Below are 17,215 nucleotides of genomic sequence, written 5' to 3'. Positions count from 1 at the left end.
AGGACAGAGAAGGCTGGGTGGGCAAAGCCCCTCTGCTTTTACCCTATCTTTGCTCACTTCTCGTGGTTCTTCAGGCCCAGATGGACGGGGCTCTCTCCCACAGGTGCCACTCCTTTCTGGGCTGGTGCCTGCCCTATCTACTCCCTGGAAGCAGACAGCAGAGTGCAGGGAGGGCTAAGGACTAAGCTCGTAATATCCCCACAAGCACACTTCATCATCTTTCAGTTCTCCTGCTAGTTCTATATGGAGCGTTGTTCCTAGGATCAGAGTAGCAGAGCACTGGGCAGCCCAGGGGGCTCAGCGCCGCCTTCAGTCCAGGGTGTGATCCCAGAGACCGGGTCTCCGGGATCAAGTCCCACATCGGGCTCCCTGCGTGGAGCCTGCTTCTCCCTCTGCCTGTGTCTTTGCCTTTCTCTCTCTCTCTCTCTCTCTCTCAATAAATAAATAAATCTTAAAAAAAAAAAAAAAAAAAAAAAAAGGAGTAGCCGAGCACTGTGTAAAAGGACACACAGCCTGTAAGTGATGGTGCTTGAGTCTGAGTCCAGGTCTTTAGGATGCTAGGGCCTAAGCACATGCATATCCCTTTTTGCCTCCTGGTACAGGAGTTGGCAGTGGCTTAGAGGGTAGACGGGTGGGTTTTGACCTTGGCTCTCCTATGTGGATAGAAGCTTTGTGACTTCAGGTGAATCACTTTACCTCTCTGTACTATAGCCTTCTCAGTGGTTACAACTCCATTATGGCTAATTACAGCATCCGCCACCCGCCTCCTAGGAGAGTTGTGAAATTGATGAAATTATAGGAGGGAACTTTTGCTAAATAAAAGCCCTCTTTGGATTTTTCAGATAAAAGCCCTCTTCAGATTCAGAGCCAAGATATCTATGATGCTGTCTTGATTGTAAATGCATCAAATTCTAGAAATTTGGATTCTTGTCCCTGTGGGCTCTTGGGTGAGTTACATCCCATCTCTGAGACTCAGTTTCCCCATCTGGCAGGGGATGAGCTCTCCTAGCTCTTGTGTTGCGTTAAAATTGGCAGAAAGGCAGAAGGCAGAAAGGCAGAAGGCAGCTGTGAGAGCTCCCAGATGTGGCACGCCAGCCTCAGGCCCCTCATCTGCCACTTTGCCACCAGCCCTGCGTCTGTCATCAGACCCACTCCTTTGTTTCTAATTTTATTTGTTTCTGCTGTCTCCTTTCCTTCCCCTTGTTTTCCAGGGGTTCATCTGTTTTGCTGTGCTTTATTTTTCTGCAAAGAATGAGCTCTGGGATTTACGTATAACAATTCCGTTTCAGTTTTCTTCTTTATTGTGCATTTGTGGGGTGGTTGCCTGTGAATTTCAGTTTAACATTTTGCTAATTTATTTTTCCTCTCTTAACGGACTCTGCTCTTCAAGAATAAAGAACAAGCATCGGAGGGAATAAAGATTTCCTTCGAGCTGTGATATGTTGCATTCCTTGCTCAGGCTCTGCAATTGTGTTTTTAATTTCCTTTGAAGTGTGGCTTTATTTGGGCATTTTGGAAACCATTGATGTTAGCTTTTTGTTTCATTTTTCATTATTAATGTCAAATGACAGTGTTAGTACTTTATAGTCAGAGAATATGGCCTGTACTCTTTTCGTTTCTCTTTTCTTTCCTTCTCTTTCTTCTTTTCTTTCCTTTTCTTTCTTTCTTTCTTTCTTTCTTTCTTTCTTTCTTTCTTTCTTTCTTTTCTTCTTTCTTTCTTTCTTTCTTTTCTTCTTTCTTTCTTTCTTTCTTTCTTTCTTTCTTTTTTTCTTTCTTTCTTTTTTTTCAGTTTAGTTTAGTTCAGTGTTACTAAGTGTTCTGTGGACACTTCAATAAAAAGATTACATTTACTACTTGTAGGGTATGCATTTCAATATTTCTTAATTCCATTTTAATATAATATCCAGATCTCTTATGCCTTCCTATTTTTTTAATTTGTTTCATTTGACCAAAATGTATGGTGCTTGCTAAGGGTCTCCTAGTAACATTTTTTTGAACATTTTCTTTCATCTCTGATGGTTTTTGCCATGTTTGTATGTGGCATCATTATCAACTACGTAGCTCTTCAAGACGTATTTTCCAAAATGACTTATATCAACACAGACTTATGTCTGTCACAGTTAATACTCTTTGCCTGTGATTTTTGCCTTGTTGTTGGCATTTCTTCAGTGAATATACATAGCAGGTAGCTGTGTGCTGAATCTTTGGGTTTGTAGAGATTTCTTTTTATATGGAGAACAATACACAAAATCTTTTAAAATGAACAAAAACAAGTAGTAAAAAATAGAACATTTGAGGCTGATAAATGTTATAGAGAGGGGTGCCTGGAGGGGCTCAGTCAGTTAAGCATCTGACTCTTGATCTCAGCTCAAGTCTTGATCTTAGTTTCATGAGTTCAAGCCCTGCATTGGCTCCACACTGGGCATGGAGCTTACTTTAAAAAAATTAAAAATAAATGTTATAGAGAAAATTGAACAAAAAACAAGGGTAGGGAATGCTGGGGGTGTTTGTGGTGGTGATACTCTGATTTATTTAAAACAATTCCCAGGAAAAGACTCACTGAAAAGGTGACACATGGCAAAGACCTGAAGGGAGGTGAGGGAGTACATATGTGGAAGTCTAGGGAGAGATTGTCCCAGATGGTGAGAACAGCAAGTGCAAAGGCCCTGAGGCAAGAGTGTCCCTGCAGGTTTGAGGGTTAAGGAATTGACCTGTATGGCTGGAGCTGGATCTGCAAAGGAAGTAGCAGTGGGAAACAAGGACTGGCAGGATGAGGGGGGCGTGGCAGATCCCATGCAAGCCTTTTAGGAACATTGTCTTCTGCCCAGAGTAAGTTGAGAAGCCAAGGAATGATGACATCTGATTGACCTTTCAACTTGTCTCCTTTGGTTGCAGAGAGGTAAATACTTCTTTCCTCGTGGATCCTGCCCATTTTCTCATGTTTAACCTGAGTTCTTTGGTTTGGTATAACAACCAGTGTGTTGTTGAGTTGAAAAAAACCCAAAAGCCAACCTGAATCCAGAAGGATTCAGAAGTCTTTCTTTTTTTCCATAGGGAAATATTATAATATTTATGGCCATAATTGCCACATTTCCAGCATGATTTTTCTGATTCTGAGGGGTTTCTTATTTTCCCATTTCATTCTTCTTATAAACAGATAACTATTATATCATTGTTACTTTAAAATTATGTTTCTTTAAGCTTTCTTTTGTTATTACTAGTAATGTCATTTTGGTCTTATTACAAGCTCCATCTCTCCCCCTAGAAAACTAAGGCTTTGGATTCAGACTTCCTGGATTGGAATCTCTGCTTCTCCATTTCCTAGCTGTGTACCCCTGGGCAAGTTACTTTGCCTCTGACTCCTTTTTCCATTTGGAGATAATAGTGGTATTTATGTCATAGAATTGTTGTGATACTAAAATAGTGTAAGTCAGTAGTAATCAGTAAGTGTTAGTGATTATCATTAATTGAATAATTATTAGAAAAACATAAATAAGAAAACAAAATATTATCCAGAATCCCACTGTCCAGGGATATCACTATTGATACTACTTAAGAGGTTTTCTTCTGTGTGTATGTATTGTGTATGTGTATATGTGTGTGTGCACTCAAGTGTGTATATGAAACAAAAAATGAAATTTTACTGTGCATACTGTGTAGCAGCCTGCATTTTTCATCTAACAATGCATATGAACACTTTTCCTTATAATTCAGTAATCTTGGGCAACATCATTTTCATGTAGCCCTATAGATCTGCCTCAACTTACAGAATCATATTCTTATTATAAGATGTGTAGTGCCTAATACCTATATAAATAATCCTACAGTAAATATACTTGCAGCAAAAACCTTTGTGCATAGCTTTAATTATTTCCTAAGAAATTCCTAATCTTGGAATCGATGGCTTTGAGAACATATGTATTATTACAGTGTTTGCCAAACTGTTCTGCAATCTTTTTCAATTTACATTCTCACCAGAGCTGTGTGATACTTTTCATTTCACCCACACTTGTCAACATCTGGTATTGTAAATTTCAAAGATAGAATGCTAAGATTATACATGTTTTGTTACTAATTATACATATTTACATAATTTCAGCATCATATATATATTGTTGAATATTTTCATTAGTATATTGCCATTTGTTTGTATTTATAAATGACTATGTCCTGATTTTTTTTTGCCTGCCATTTTCTTATTGAATTATAAGAACTTTTTATATAAGACAGATCATAATGACTTTCCTGATGTATATGTTGTGATATTCCCTCCTTTCGTGTTGTATGTTAATTTTGGTAATATGCATTTTTCTTAATGGCATATAAAGCATCAGGTCAACTCTAATCGATATAATAAATATCAGATTCAACTGCCAGAAAAATTTCTCAGGTTTGTCTTCTAATTCCCTAATTGTTATCTGAATTATGCAACCTAGTGTTTGTTGTCTCCAGTGGATTTTTAAATTTAGTAATTACATGTTTCTTCTGAAAGTGGCCTTTTCTAATCTCAGATTCTTCCCTTTTCAAAGATGCATTAGCTTCTTGAATCTCATTGAAACTATGAACTAGGTATTTTTCAGAATTTTCTGTCTTTTGGCAGTAGTTCTATTTCATGGGAGGTACTTATCTGATTTCTCATTGTTTCTCTTTATTTGACTGAGTTTTTCATACATACTGTTATTTTTCTGCATCTGCCCATCCTTATAGATGAACGAGCACAGAAATGATGAGTGTCTCAGTTTTAATTTTTCAAAATCAGATGAAGGGGAAAAGGAGTCTTTTGTAGTTTTTGAAAATTTTCTTTGTCAGAATAGGGATCCTGTTCCCTGTAGCTATTTTGGAGAGATCCACAGCTGGAAACAGCTGCCCAACAGGCAGCCCTTCTGCCCTATTGGAGGGATTTTCCCCGTATTGGTTTTGTGCAACTCAAAGTTGGAAGGAGTCCTTGCGTTTCTTTTCTAACGGACACAAGACCTAATTCAGAGGCAGTAGTGACATATACTGGTTCCAGCACACATAGTGAGGGCACCATGACATGCCCCATCCTTCCTGAATATGGATCAGAATTGGTGATTATCATCTAGTCCCTGGGGGTCTGGCCCAGAGTTGTTCATGGGGTTCTGTTGGGGGTCCCATTGACTGGTCAGGCTGGTCAGTTCCCCTTAATCTGTTGTTTCCAAAGTGGCTTAGACCATACATGGTTTAGATAGCACCTGGCTGGGGCATTAATAATCCTGAAGTGCACTCAGGCCAAGCTATCCTTTGGCTAGTGCTCCCTCAAATCTTCAGTTTACCACAAAGAGAAAGTCTTAGCAGCTGTTGCTGTACCCTTAACATTCTTCTACTTCCGCTGCTGGCTGATCTTTTATTTTCACAAGGAGGGGCAGGCAGTAGTCTCAGAGCCTTCAGTGAGCAATGCTATCTCCTTGGTCTTGGGTAACTCTGATTTGCGTCCGTTTATGTTTTTACAGTTACTTTTTACTTGTAACCTGTTGGCTTCCTTTTTAAAGTGAATATACCATTTAAAAAAAGAGACTTGATATAATGAAAAACATGAAGTGGATCATAATGTCCAGATTTAGCAAAATCCACAAAGGCAGATAACACTGGCCAACCACAGCTCCATGGTTTCTTACTATTACTTTAATTTGTGGGAGTTCCTAGAAGTCCCTGCTGTGTGGATAGCACCCTTCTTGATTGCCAATGAAAATACAGATGTTCTTTTATTTTTGTATTTCTTTGGGAAATTGGGAAGAGGACAATTGAATATTAAATGTGGAGGCGGAGAGGCGCAAATAATCCCTGTTTTGAATCACCTCTCCTATTTTTAGAAGCTGCTGAGGAAGTTTTGTGAATGGAGGGAAAAAATCATTCTGAGAACTGTGGATTTGGGTTAGAAAGTCTTTCTTTGGGAGTGAGGAGCTCCGGGATGTTTTTTCCTTCTAGCGACTCGGATGTCTTTGGAATGCCTTTTTCGTTTCTCACTCTTGTGTTATCCTTTGAGTAGACGGAAACATCTTTGTGGTTGAAAACATACTGAAGCCATATTGTTTATGAGGATAATGTCAATATGCATAATGATGTTGATGATTTCTTTTATCACTTACTAAATGCCAGGCACTGTGCTTATCATTTTACATGAGTCACCATATCACCATATCTCAGCTTCACAGTAATCCTATGAAAAAGACTTTTTTTTTTTAAAGTAATCTCTATGCCTAATGTGGGGCTCAAACTCATGACCCTGAGATTAAGAGTTGCATGCTCGGGTGCCTGGGTGGCTTAGTTGGTTAAGTGTCTGCCTTTGGCTCAGGTCATGATCTCAGGGTCCTGGGATCGAGCCCCACGTTGGGCTCCCTGCTCAGTGGGGAGCCTGCTTCTCCCTCTGTCCCACCTCCCTGCTCATGCTTTCTCTTTCTTTCTCAAATACATAAATAAAATCTTTTTTTAAAAAAAAGAGTTACATGCCCTACTGACTGAGCCAGCCAGGTGCCCCTGAAAAAACCCTCTTGTTATAATTTATAGATGAGAAAAATTGAGGCCCAGAGAGCCTAGCTCGCTTATCTACTGATCTAAGGAGGCAAGGGCAGAGGTGAGATTTGGACCCAGGCAGAGTTGGACTCCAGGGCGGTGTACTTACCCATTTAGGGATGCCATTTCTCAGGGGGTTAATACAGGAGACTTTGGGAAGGTGTGTGCAGAGAAAACAACATCATGGAGACAAGTCTATAGTTATCCAAATGCTGGTGAGTGCCAGGATGCTGGGAGAATGTGATAAGAATCCATCGACCATGGGAGATCTTCATAGCATTCTTTCAAAATAAGAAAGCACTTAGTGGACAAAAAGGAGGTAAACACATACAGTATTGAATGATAGAACTAAGAAAAGCTGTGTGTATGGAGAGAGAGATGGAGCCAGGGCCAGCACATTACATCCTATAAATGCATCCAGAACATTCATTTTTTTTTCTGAAAACTGTGAAATAGTTACAAAATTATGTAGTATACCTGGTTACAAACATACATGTGCACACCTCCCCCAAAAGAAAAAAAAAAAAAACCCTCAACACATTTCTTTAAGATACAGATGTCTATAGTCTTCCTCTCCTTAGCCTAACCAGCAAAATAATATCAAGTATAGTCATAGAATTTATCTCATCTCCCTGTCTCCCTTTAGGTTTAAGTTGCTGAGCCAGGAGGAAGGCGAGTACTTCAATGTACCTGTGCCGCCGGAAGGAAGTGAGGGCAATGAGGAACTACGGCAGAAATTCGAGGTGAGAAGTCTTTCTTTCTATGTCAGTGGGAACTGGTTGAGTCTACTTCTGTGCCATTTTTCCCACTTATGGTGGGGTTTCTATCAAGGCCTTTCATGACCGCATGCCTTTGCAATGTTATTCTGTCTCCCAGAAAACTCCTTGGTATCCTACAAAACCCAAACCAAATGTACCCTGTTTTGTGAAGTCATTCCTGCCTCCTTGTCCTCACTTTTCCCTGAAAGTTCTCCTTCACTTCTTAGGTCTTTTTGATGGTAGCTTGGGCTGGGATGGTAGTAACGGTGAAAGAAAGAAGTGGATAGGGGAGTTCTCCATTATGGAGGCTGAGTCACTGAGGCCAAGGATAGAATCTGGATTTGGATCTATTGGTGGGTTAGTGCTGTACTGTGAACAAATGGAATCGATGATGCTACTGACTTCATAAAATACCGATGGGTATATCTTCTGAAGATGAAGAACCCTTGGCCCTAACCTTGGGCTACTATCTAGCTCTGCTTCTACCTCAGCTAAGCCCTTTCCCTTCTGTGGGACTACTAGATCCCATTTTCAGCTGTGTGAGAGTAGCTGGTGTGTAGGGCACATCCTGGTTTTACAAAGAAAATGTTTTAGGGAAGATGAGTTTGAGTTCTTTCATTACATGTGTATTGAGTGATTTTAAAGTTGTTACATAAGGGAAAACACATTATTTTGTTTGTACGAACTCAATATACTGAGTCTGATGGGAAATCATCAATTCTAGATAAATAGTGACGGCCTGCTAACTCCGAAAAAATTGCATAAAATAGCTAAAATGAAATAGATTATTGTCATAGTTATTCATCAAATAATCACACAGGCACATAAAAAAAATCGTGACCAGGTAAAGTTCTGTGAAAGAGAGGTCTGTGCTACTCTGGGAATTATGAAGGGGAGGGACAGAGAGGACAGGGAGGGTGTGATTGAGGCAACAATGGTGCAAGTTAACTGAGTAGAGAGGGGGAAAAGGAAATTCCATTCAGGGAGGACAGCTTGTGTAAAGGCCCTGAGTTATATAGCAACCATGTGAAACTTAAGGCCAGTGTGGGTAGAGGAGAGGGAGCAAATAAGGCTGAGGAAGTAGCTAGCTGGTCATCACAGTAGAAGGGCTGTGCCGGCGATGGCAAGGGCTTTAGCATTTATCCCAAGATCTGTGTTCATCTCCCCCTCAACTTGACAGAAATAGCACTTGAGCATTGACCCTTGTTGGACCCTGCACAAAAGTTAGACTGTGGTGATGGGTCTGACCCAGGGGATATCCCTTCCTGGAAATAAGTGGGATAAACACACTGGCCTTGGGCTTATCAGTCATTCTCCAGTGAACTTGATAAGTGAAGGTTATTCCTGCAGAGCTGGCTCAAGTCCAGAGGAGCTGGTAAATGGACTTCCCACGCAGTAGAGCCAAGAACTGGACACTGTTGGTTAGTCCTTCCAGAGAATACCTTCCATCTCTTTGCTTCAACTTTAAAAAAATTAAAAAAAAAAAGATTTTATTTATTTGTTTGAGAGAGAGAAAGAGAGAGATAGCAGAGGAAGGGGCAGAGGGAGAAGCAGAGTCCTCCCTGAGCAGTGAGCCAGATGTAGGACTGATCCCAGGACTCCAAGATCATGACCTGAGTGGAAGGCAGACACTTAACTGACTGAATCTCCCAGGCGCCCCCTTCCCTCAAGGTTTTGATGAAACTGTGCCCACTTGCTGCTGTGTTAAAAATATGCTGTTGTGGGTAAAAAAACAACAAAAAGAACAAGGCCACTCTTTTCTCATATAAAATGGAGTCTTGGGGCACCTGGGTGGCTCAGTGGTTGAGCGGCTGCCTTGGGCTCAGGGCGTGATCCTGGGGTCCAGGGATCAAGCCCTGCCAAAGGATCCCCACAGGGAGCCTGCTTTTCCCTCTGCCCATGTCTCTGCCTCTCTGTGTGTCTCTCATGAATAAATAAATAAAATCTTAAAAAATTAAAAATAAAAATAAAATGGGGTCTCAGTTGGCAAAATGCTTTCTTCCATCCTAGGGCAGCTAGGATGACATTTCAGGATGCCACGGAAAACAGTTCCTGCGTGAACATAGCGTTTTGTCTGGGCCAGTTACTGGCTTCCTTTACTTCAGTAAAGGACTGTTTTATCTGCATGCAACAAAATGCATCCGTTTATTTCTAGCAAGAGCCTGCAAACGCTTGTTTATCCCTGAATTATAATTGCTCCGTACCATAGTTGCTGATTAAAAAAATGTTTCCAACAGACCGAAAATTGTTCTCAGACACACAGAGAAATTTCAGTTGACCTTGAACGTGAGAAATGTAATCCCTGTGCAATAACCAATTAGCACCCAGAATGACTCAGAAATTACTTTCAAGCCTCTTATGTGGAGAAATTCTGAGTGACAGTAAAATCGAGCTGCTGGCATTGGGGTAATAGAATTTCATGGCAGGGTGAGCTTGGTGTGGGTACTGTCCGTGGTGTGTTTCAGAATGTCAGAGTTGGCTCGGTCTGGGGGGCTTTTGTCTGACCACGGGCTTGTCTATAGGTCAACGAAGGGAAAACTGCATCTTGGATGGTTTGGATTGGGCTTTTGGACAGTCTTCGAATTTTCTTACATAATAAAATGCTTCCTCTGTGCCATTTATTATTTTAAGTGCTCTGGAAACATCAATGTATTTAACCCTTGCAGCGCCCCTGAATAGCAGATACTATTAGCATCCCCATTTTTCTTTTATGGATGAGGAAACTGAATCTCAGAGAAGTTAAGCAACATCCCATAGCTAGCTGCTCATTATCCTAGTTTGAGTTCCCCCAGCCACATACCATAAGGATTCAAGTGCAGGGAGTTTCTTTGGGAGGTGGTCCCAGGAAGCATCATTGATGAAGGGGCAGAGAGGCCTGGGAAGGTGTGTATGATGAAGCAGGTTAGCACCGTGGGCAGCTGGGGTTTAACCTCGCCAGAGAACTCTGGGAGTAGAACGTGTGCCTCGGGGTAGGGGTGGGGGTCCCAATTGGGGCACATGAAATTGCAGTATTATCCACCAGCTTAACTTCTGTTGCCAGCTGGTGGCTGCTTTTAGGAGACTTAACTAGTCAGCGCTTGCAGCTTAACTAGCCTCTGCTTGCTCCTGCAGCTGGAGAATGAGCCCCGCAGGTAGAGCTGCAGGTGTGAGTGGTAAGGAGCCCCAGCTGTAGAGAGGAGCATGCCAGGGGGGGTCTTGGCGAGACACCTGAGCCTCCTCTGTGCAATGAAGCCTATTCCATTTGTATGGTCCCAGGGCCAGGCTGCTCAGATTTGAATCCGGCTCTGCCAGTTTCTTGCTGGGTGACTGCAGGCAAGTTACTTTATCTCTCTGAGCCTTGGGTTACCCGTCTCTAAAATGGGGGAATCACAACACTTCTTAGCTTCTAAGGATTGAATGAGAGAATGCATTTGGAACAGTGTCTGGCATGTCATAGCATTCAACTGTCAGGCCATTATTGTCATTATCAGCTTTCCCCTTGTAATAAATAAAGCTTGGGACATATTCCTTCTGGTCTTTGGGAGGGCCAGTTCAGGATCAGGAGGGATCTATGGGACTCAAAGCCTACTGAGGCCTCGCCTCTGCTGCTTGGTACTGGGGTGCCTGTAGGAGCTCCTCATAGGGCTGGGGGTTGCAGAGGAGTCTCTAGTTCAAACCAGGGCAGGTACTAATCACTCAAAATGCAGCCCTGGAGACTGGCTCCCGAGGTGCCTCTGCTGCCCTCCGGTGCAGTCTGGAAAAAGGCTGGAAAAGGGCAGTCTGGAAAAGGGCTCCTGGCTCAGAAGTGCAGTCTATTAGCTTTCTCTTTGAGCCCCGAGTTCTAGGGCTCTAAATTACAAGACATAAATAGGCAACCATTAGTGTATTCCTGTTTCTGAAGACATATCCAGCCCAGCAAGATAGAGGATAATTTTAGGCCTCAATTTTAGAATGTTTGCTTTTTGATGGAATATTTGCTAGGCCTGAGGCTCTGGGGATCAGGGAACTTTCAGAGGGACATAGGACAGGCTTCTTGTCCTCCAAAGGTTCAGTGTGTAGGGGTCACAAACCAGACAGATAACAAGGAGGGGGGAAAGCTTGGTGTCAGACAGTAGGGCATGGTGGGGACTGTGGTTAACTTGGGGAGTCCAAGATCAAAGCCCCAGCCTGGTCATGTCCTGGTGGGAGTCCCCTTCCTGGTTCCTAGACAGCTCTCTTCTCACTGTGTCTTCCCTTGGAGGAGGAGCTGAGGGAGCCCTCTGGGACCTCTTTTATGAGAGCATTAATCCTACCCATAGGGGCTCCACCCTTATGACCTAATAGCCTCCCAAAGGCCCCATCTCCTTACACCATCACCGTTGTGGGGTAGGGTTTTAATATGTGAATTTTGGAGGAGAGGACACAAACTATAGCTTTGATAAGGGGCACAGACATTACAGTTCTATAGCCCGTACCTATGAGAAAAGGCACAGAAGCCAATTGAGATGGAGAGTGGGAAAGAGGGTTTTTGGTCCCAAATTCAGGGGAAGGAAGGTTGCTCTCAGGACTCAGGGCTGAAGCCAGTGGCCACTTGCAGCTCTTCAAAGGGCAGAAAACAAAATGTCCATGAAGCAAGGTCAGATGGAGAAACTGGGAAGTTGGATTCCCTTACTCATGCTTCTCCAGCAGAGTGTCCTGGAACCTGAGGTGTCCCCCTGAGGCCCAGAACGGGGACTGGGAGCCAGGGGATGGGCAGGATTTGGATCCTCACAGGTGTGGATGCAGTGTGTGGATCAAATGGGTCCTGAGTCAGGATTCAAAGAAGGTGGGAGATGTGGTGCTGAAGCAGGGAAGACAGCAGGATGGGGGGGAAGGAGAGAATGTGCTTGAGCCAGGATATCTTGAACAGAACCCTGGGGCCGGAGGTGAGGATTTGGGGTGATGGAAAGATATGACCCAAAAAAGGCAGTGCAACTTCTGTCTTGGGTACTTTGCTTCTTTACAGTTTACCTGATGAGCTCCTGTTTTAACCACTCACTCTCTGCCTGTAACCGACAAATGTCTGTCTCCTGATTAGATACCATTTCTCAATCTCAAACCCATATATGCCATTGTTTCCTGGGCATGAATCCTTGGCTCTCCCAGAGACACTTGAATCTCAACATATCTTACTACAAAATCACTTGACCATGTGTGTTCACGGCAGCTTTGTTAATAGCCCCAAAGAGGAAAGGATACGAATGCCCATCAAGAAGAGACTGGATGAATGTAAATAAACAATGAATGCTGCTCACCAATACAAAGGGGCAAACTAGTGATTCATGCAACAGCACGGGTGAATTTCAAGAACATGACAATGAGTGAAAGCAGCCAGATGCAAAGACTACTTATTCTGTAAAGGGAAGCCTGTCAGGCTTTTTCACAGAGCTTCACCAAATGTGTGGGTTTCCCACACCAAGAAATTCTATAGTCCTCTGTGGACACCAATGGGGTGTCCGACAATTTAATTCACAGACGATACCTGGAGTTAGAGCAGACCCCACGGATTAAGGCCTTGATCCCACAAGGCTGCCCTCCCTTTAGACTCCAGTCACAAATGGTGGGTCTCCAGGTCACCCACACTTCTGTCTGACTTGCTACCAATCAGGAGTACCCATTACCTCCTTCTCAGATTTGATAATTTGCTATAATGGCTCACAGAACTCAGGGACACACTATATGAACTGGTTTATTGTATAAAAGGGTTAGGATAAAGGATTCAGATGAAAAGCTAGACGAGGAGATACATAGGGAAAGTTCTAAAAGGGGCACAGGAGCTTCCATCACCCATGGGGTTGGGATTCACCATTCTGGAAGGTTTTCAGACTCCATAGTTGAGGGATTTTTATGGAAGCTTCATCATAGAGGCATGATTGATTATTAACTCAATCTCCAGCCCTGCGATGGGGCTGAAAGCTATAAGCCTCTCATCATGATTTGGTCTGTGCAGTGACAATCCCCCATCCAGGAGCCCACCAAGAGTGTCCTCATTAGAATAAAAGATGCTCCTATCAGGAAATTTCAAGAGTTTTAGGAGCTTTGCATCAGGAACTAAGAGCAGAGACGAAATATATACCTATTCCTTATTAGGTCACACTCTGTGATTCTATTTAACGAAGTTCAAGAACAAACAAAACTGACCTATAGGAATCAAAATCAGAACAGAGATTGTGTTCATGGGAGACAGGATTGGCTGGGAAGAGACCCCGAGAACTTTTTGAGAATGATGGAAACGTTTCCTCTCTTGATTTGGGTTTGGGTTCATAAGTGCATACATTTGTCTAAATTCATAGAACTAGGGCGTCTGGGTGGCTCAGTGGTTGAGCATCTGATGCCTTTGGCTCAGGTCATAATCCCGGGATCCTAAGATTGAGTTCTGCATTGGGCTCCCCACAGGGGAGCCTATGTCTCTGTCTTTCTCTGTGTGTCTCTCATGAATAAATAAATAAACACTTTTTAAAAATTCATAGAACTATGTGTTTGAGATTTATGCATTTCAGTGTATCTACTGTAATTTTATTTATTTATTTAAGATTTTTATTTATTTATTCATGAGAGACACGGAGAGAGAATTTTTATTTTTATTTATTGTTAAAGATTTATTTATTTGAAAGAGAGAGAGAGAGCTTGAGCAGGGGGAGGGGCAGAAGGAGAGAGAGAGACTCTCAAGCAGACTCTGCTGAGTACAGAGCCTGACACGGGTCTTGATCTCACAATCCTGAGATCATGACCTGAGCTGAAATCAAAAGAGTCGGACACTCAACTGACTGAGCCACGCAGGCAGCCCTCCACTGTAATTTGGAAAAGAGAAAGAAGAAAAATGGTGGACACTTTGTCAGGAGCACAAATGGTATGATGACCATGAACATGCATCCTGAGGGAGAAATAAACCTTGCAGCATAAGCCACTATGGGGAAAGGGAAGTCTCAGCATTTCCCAAGTCAGAGTCTTCACACCCTCTTACCCATACCTCCAATTTGTCATTCCTCCACTTCTCTTCTGAGTGGAAAGTACCGCCATCCTGTCCTCCCAGGTGCTCAAGACAGAAGCTAAGGACTCGTCCCTTCATCCCTTATCCCCTTCCCAGGCTGCACCCAGCTCTGATGAGTCTACCTCCAAGTCCATCCACTTTGTTCTGTCTGCACTGCAGACACCCTTGAGGTCAGGCCCCACCATCTTGCACCTTGATGACTATGGTCATTTCTTTCTAATGGTTCCCAGACTCACCTTCAAATGGTCTTTTCACTGGACCAAGGGTGATATTCTAAATGGAATATGATCATACCATAGGCTCCTTAAAGCCTTTTTAAAAAAAAATTTATTTGAGAGAGAGTGGGGCAGACAGGGAGAAAGACTCTCAAGCAAATTCCTCACTGAGCTCAGATCCCGATGTGGAGCTTAATCCCATAACTGTGAGATCATGATCTGAGCTGAAACCAAGAGTCAGAGCTTAACCGACTGAGCCATCCAGGTGCCCCACCTTAGAGCCTCTAGATTCATACTCAGAATCAGCCCTGACCTCTTGACAGGGTTGACTTGGTCCTTCTTGCCTTTGGGCTACATCCCGTGCCACATGGACCTTGCGTTTTGTGCTCCGGCCAAACTAAACAGCGTTTGATTCTTCAAGTGTGTCTTGCTCTCTACTCCCTAAATGCTGTTTCTGCGGCTGATATCAAGTTGTTGACCTGAATAACTCTAGAATATCCTTGGGATACAAGGTGTAGGACCCAGTCCCTGCTGCGGTGCACATTCTTTGAGCATCCATAGTTGTTTGTCTCTGTGATTGAGCTTCAGCATCTAGATCATAGCACATAGCAGGCACTTGATGAGTATTTTTGAATGAAAGACTCTTTTACGATATTCAAAACCCTGAAAAAATGTTTGTTGCTTCTTTGTCTTTAAAAGACTACTGAATAAAGGTGCCTGGGTGGCTCAGTCAGTTGAGCATCCGACTCTTGGTTTTGGCTCAGGTCATGATCTTGGTGTCCTGTGATCAAGCCCCATGTTGGGCTCCGTGCTCAGCATGGGGTCTGCTTCTCCCTCTCCCTCAGCCCCTCCTCCCCCTTCTCTCTCTCTGGAATAAATAAATAAAATCCTTAAAAAATGACAATTGTATAATAGGACAACTATAATAGCTGCCATTCATTGAGCACCTAGTATGTGCTAGGAATGGTGCTAAGAACTCTGAGATACATTCTCTCATGTTCTGATCTCTGTTTGTTTGAAAAAGCAACTGCAGTTTAAAAAGGTTCATTTACCAAAGATAAGTGCCCACTCTGTGTTGGGTACCGCTCTAGACATCAGGGGAAAAAACAATAGACAAAATCCTTGACTTCATGGAGCTTATGTTCTAGTGTGAGACAAGATGAGAAATTAAGAAATGAGTAAATATCAGGTTTGTAGGATGGTGATAAGGAATACAGAGAAAAATAACTAAATAAAGGGAATGGAGATTGCTGAGAGCTTCTGCATGTTGGTGTTGGAAAAGGCTGTCTTTTTTTTTTTTTTTAAGGATTTTATTTGAGAGAAAGCAGAGGGAGAGGGACACGCAGACTCTGTGCTGAGCTCAGAGCCTGACATAGGACCCAATCCCACAACCCTGAGATCATGACCTGAGCCAAAACCAGGTGGATGCTTAACTGACTGAGCCACCCAGGCACCCTGGGAAAGGCTGTCTTATCTGAAGTGAAGAAGCTGTGGGAAAGAACTCCAAGCACAGGGGACAGCAAGTGCAAAGGCCCGGGGGCAAGGATGTGTTTGGTGCTTTCAGAGAACAGCAGTGAGGCCAGGGTGATGCAAGGAGAAGAGGCCCAAAATCAGAGAAGGTACACAGGGGCTGGGTCATCTCTGGCCTTTGGCCTTTTCTCTGAGAGAGATGCTGAAGTATGGGATGTCTGGGCAGAGGAGCGTCCTGAGCTGATGACTTCCTCAGAATTATGCTGCTTATCCACACCAGCATCAGCATCAGGATTATTAGCCCTAGAGGCGACTCCAGTAACAAAGTCCTGGAGGTTGCCGCTGTCACTACTGACCTCCTCTTCTCTCCTCATTGCTGCCATTTTATTCTTTTTTTTTTTTTTTTTTTTTTTTTTTTTTTTAGATTTTATTTACTCTTTCATGAGAGACACATACACAGAGGGGCAGAGACATAGGCAGAGAGAGAAGCAGGCTCCCCGCAGGGAGTCCAATGTGGGACTCAATCCCAGGACCCCGGGATCATGACCTGAGCCAAAGGCAGATGCTCAACCACTGAGCCACCCAGTGTCCCAATTTGCTCCATTCTGAGCCACCATTCTGCTGCTCACAGCAGCAAGACCCTCCCCTGCTGCGCTGAGGACCGACATGGGCCTCACCCATCCACTTACCCACATAGCACGAAACTGTGTTAGTTGTTAGGGAAGTTGCAGAGGTAGAGTCTGTGCCTTCACAGAGCTTCCAGTATGTTGGGGGAAACAAGGGAACAGTTACCATCTAGTATAAATGGGAAGTGAAATGGATGAAGGAAGCAAATAAGGACACTTAATCCAGACAGACAGTCAAGGAAGGCTTCCCTGGGGAAGTGGAAGCATGAAGCAGGCGTAACTTGGTTGGCAAAAGAGACAACAGCCATCCCCAGAGCAGCAAGAGCCGATGCAATGGGCCTGAAGTGGGAAGTGAAAGGAGAATGAATCTGGGTTATAGGGAAGGGTCCAAGAAGTGATAAGAGGCTGGAGAATCTGATCATACTGGGCCATGTAGGCCAGTGAAAAGCACCGAGGTCTTTATCCCAAACCTAGTGGGTCACAACTGAAGCATTTTAAGCAGGTGGTGACTTGGTTGGGTATGAAGAAGTGGAAACTCGCTCTGGTTGCATGAAAAGCCCAGTGAGGAGGGAACCATGGTGGGTTGTCCAGGTGCAACATGATGGCAGGTGGTGGTGGTGAAAATGA

General features: G+C 43.3%; 1 protein-coding gene across 2 annotated transcripts in view; it reads left to right on the top strand.

Moving 5' to 3' along the window:
* PRKCB (protein kinase C beta) overlaps nt 1-17,215 on the top strand; it is a 325,066-nt gene that overhangs the window by 219,738 nt on the left and 88,113 nt on the right. For both annotated transcript variants that reach the window (XM_025416163.3, XM_025416162.3), the window contains exon 8: nt 7,178-7,274. In XM_025416163.3, the coding sequence (XP_025271948.1) occupies nt 7,178-7,274 (97 nt within the window). The remainder of the gene's footprint in view (nt 1-7,177; nt 7,275-17,215) is intronic.

Source organism: Canis lupus, chromosome 6, assembly GCF_003254725.2.
Source record: "Canis lupus dingo isolate Sandy chromosome 6, ASM325472v2, whole genome shotgun sequence".
In the NCBI taxonomy this organism is placed as follows: domain Eukaryota; kingdom Metazoa; phylum Chordata; class Mammalia; order Carnivora; family Canidae; genus Canis; species Canis lupus.
This window is presented reverse-complemented; position numbering and strand designations above follow the sequence as displayed.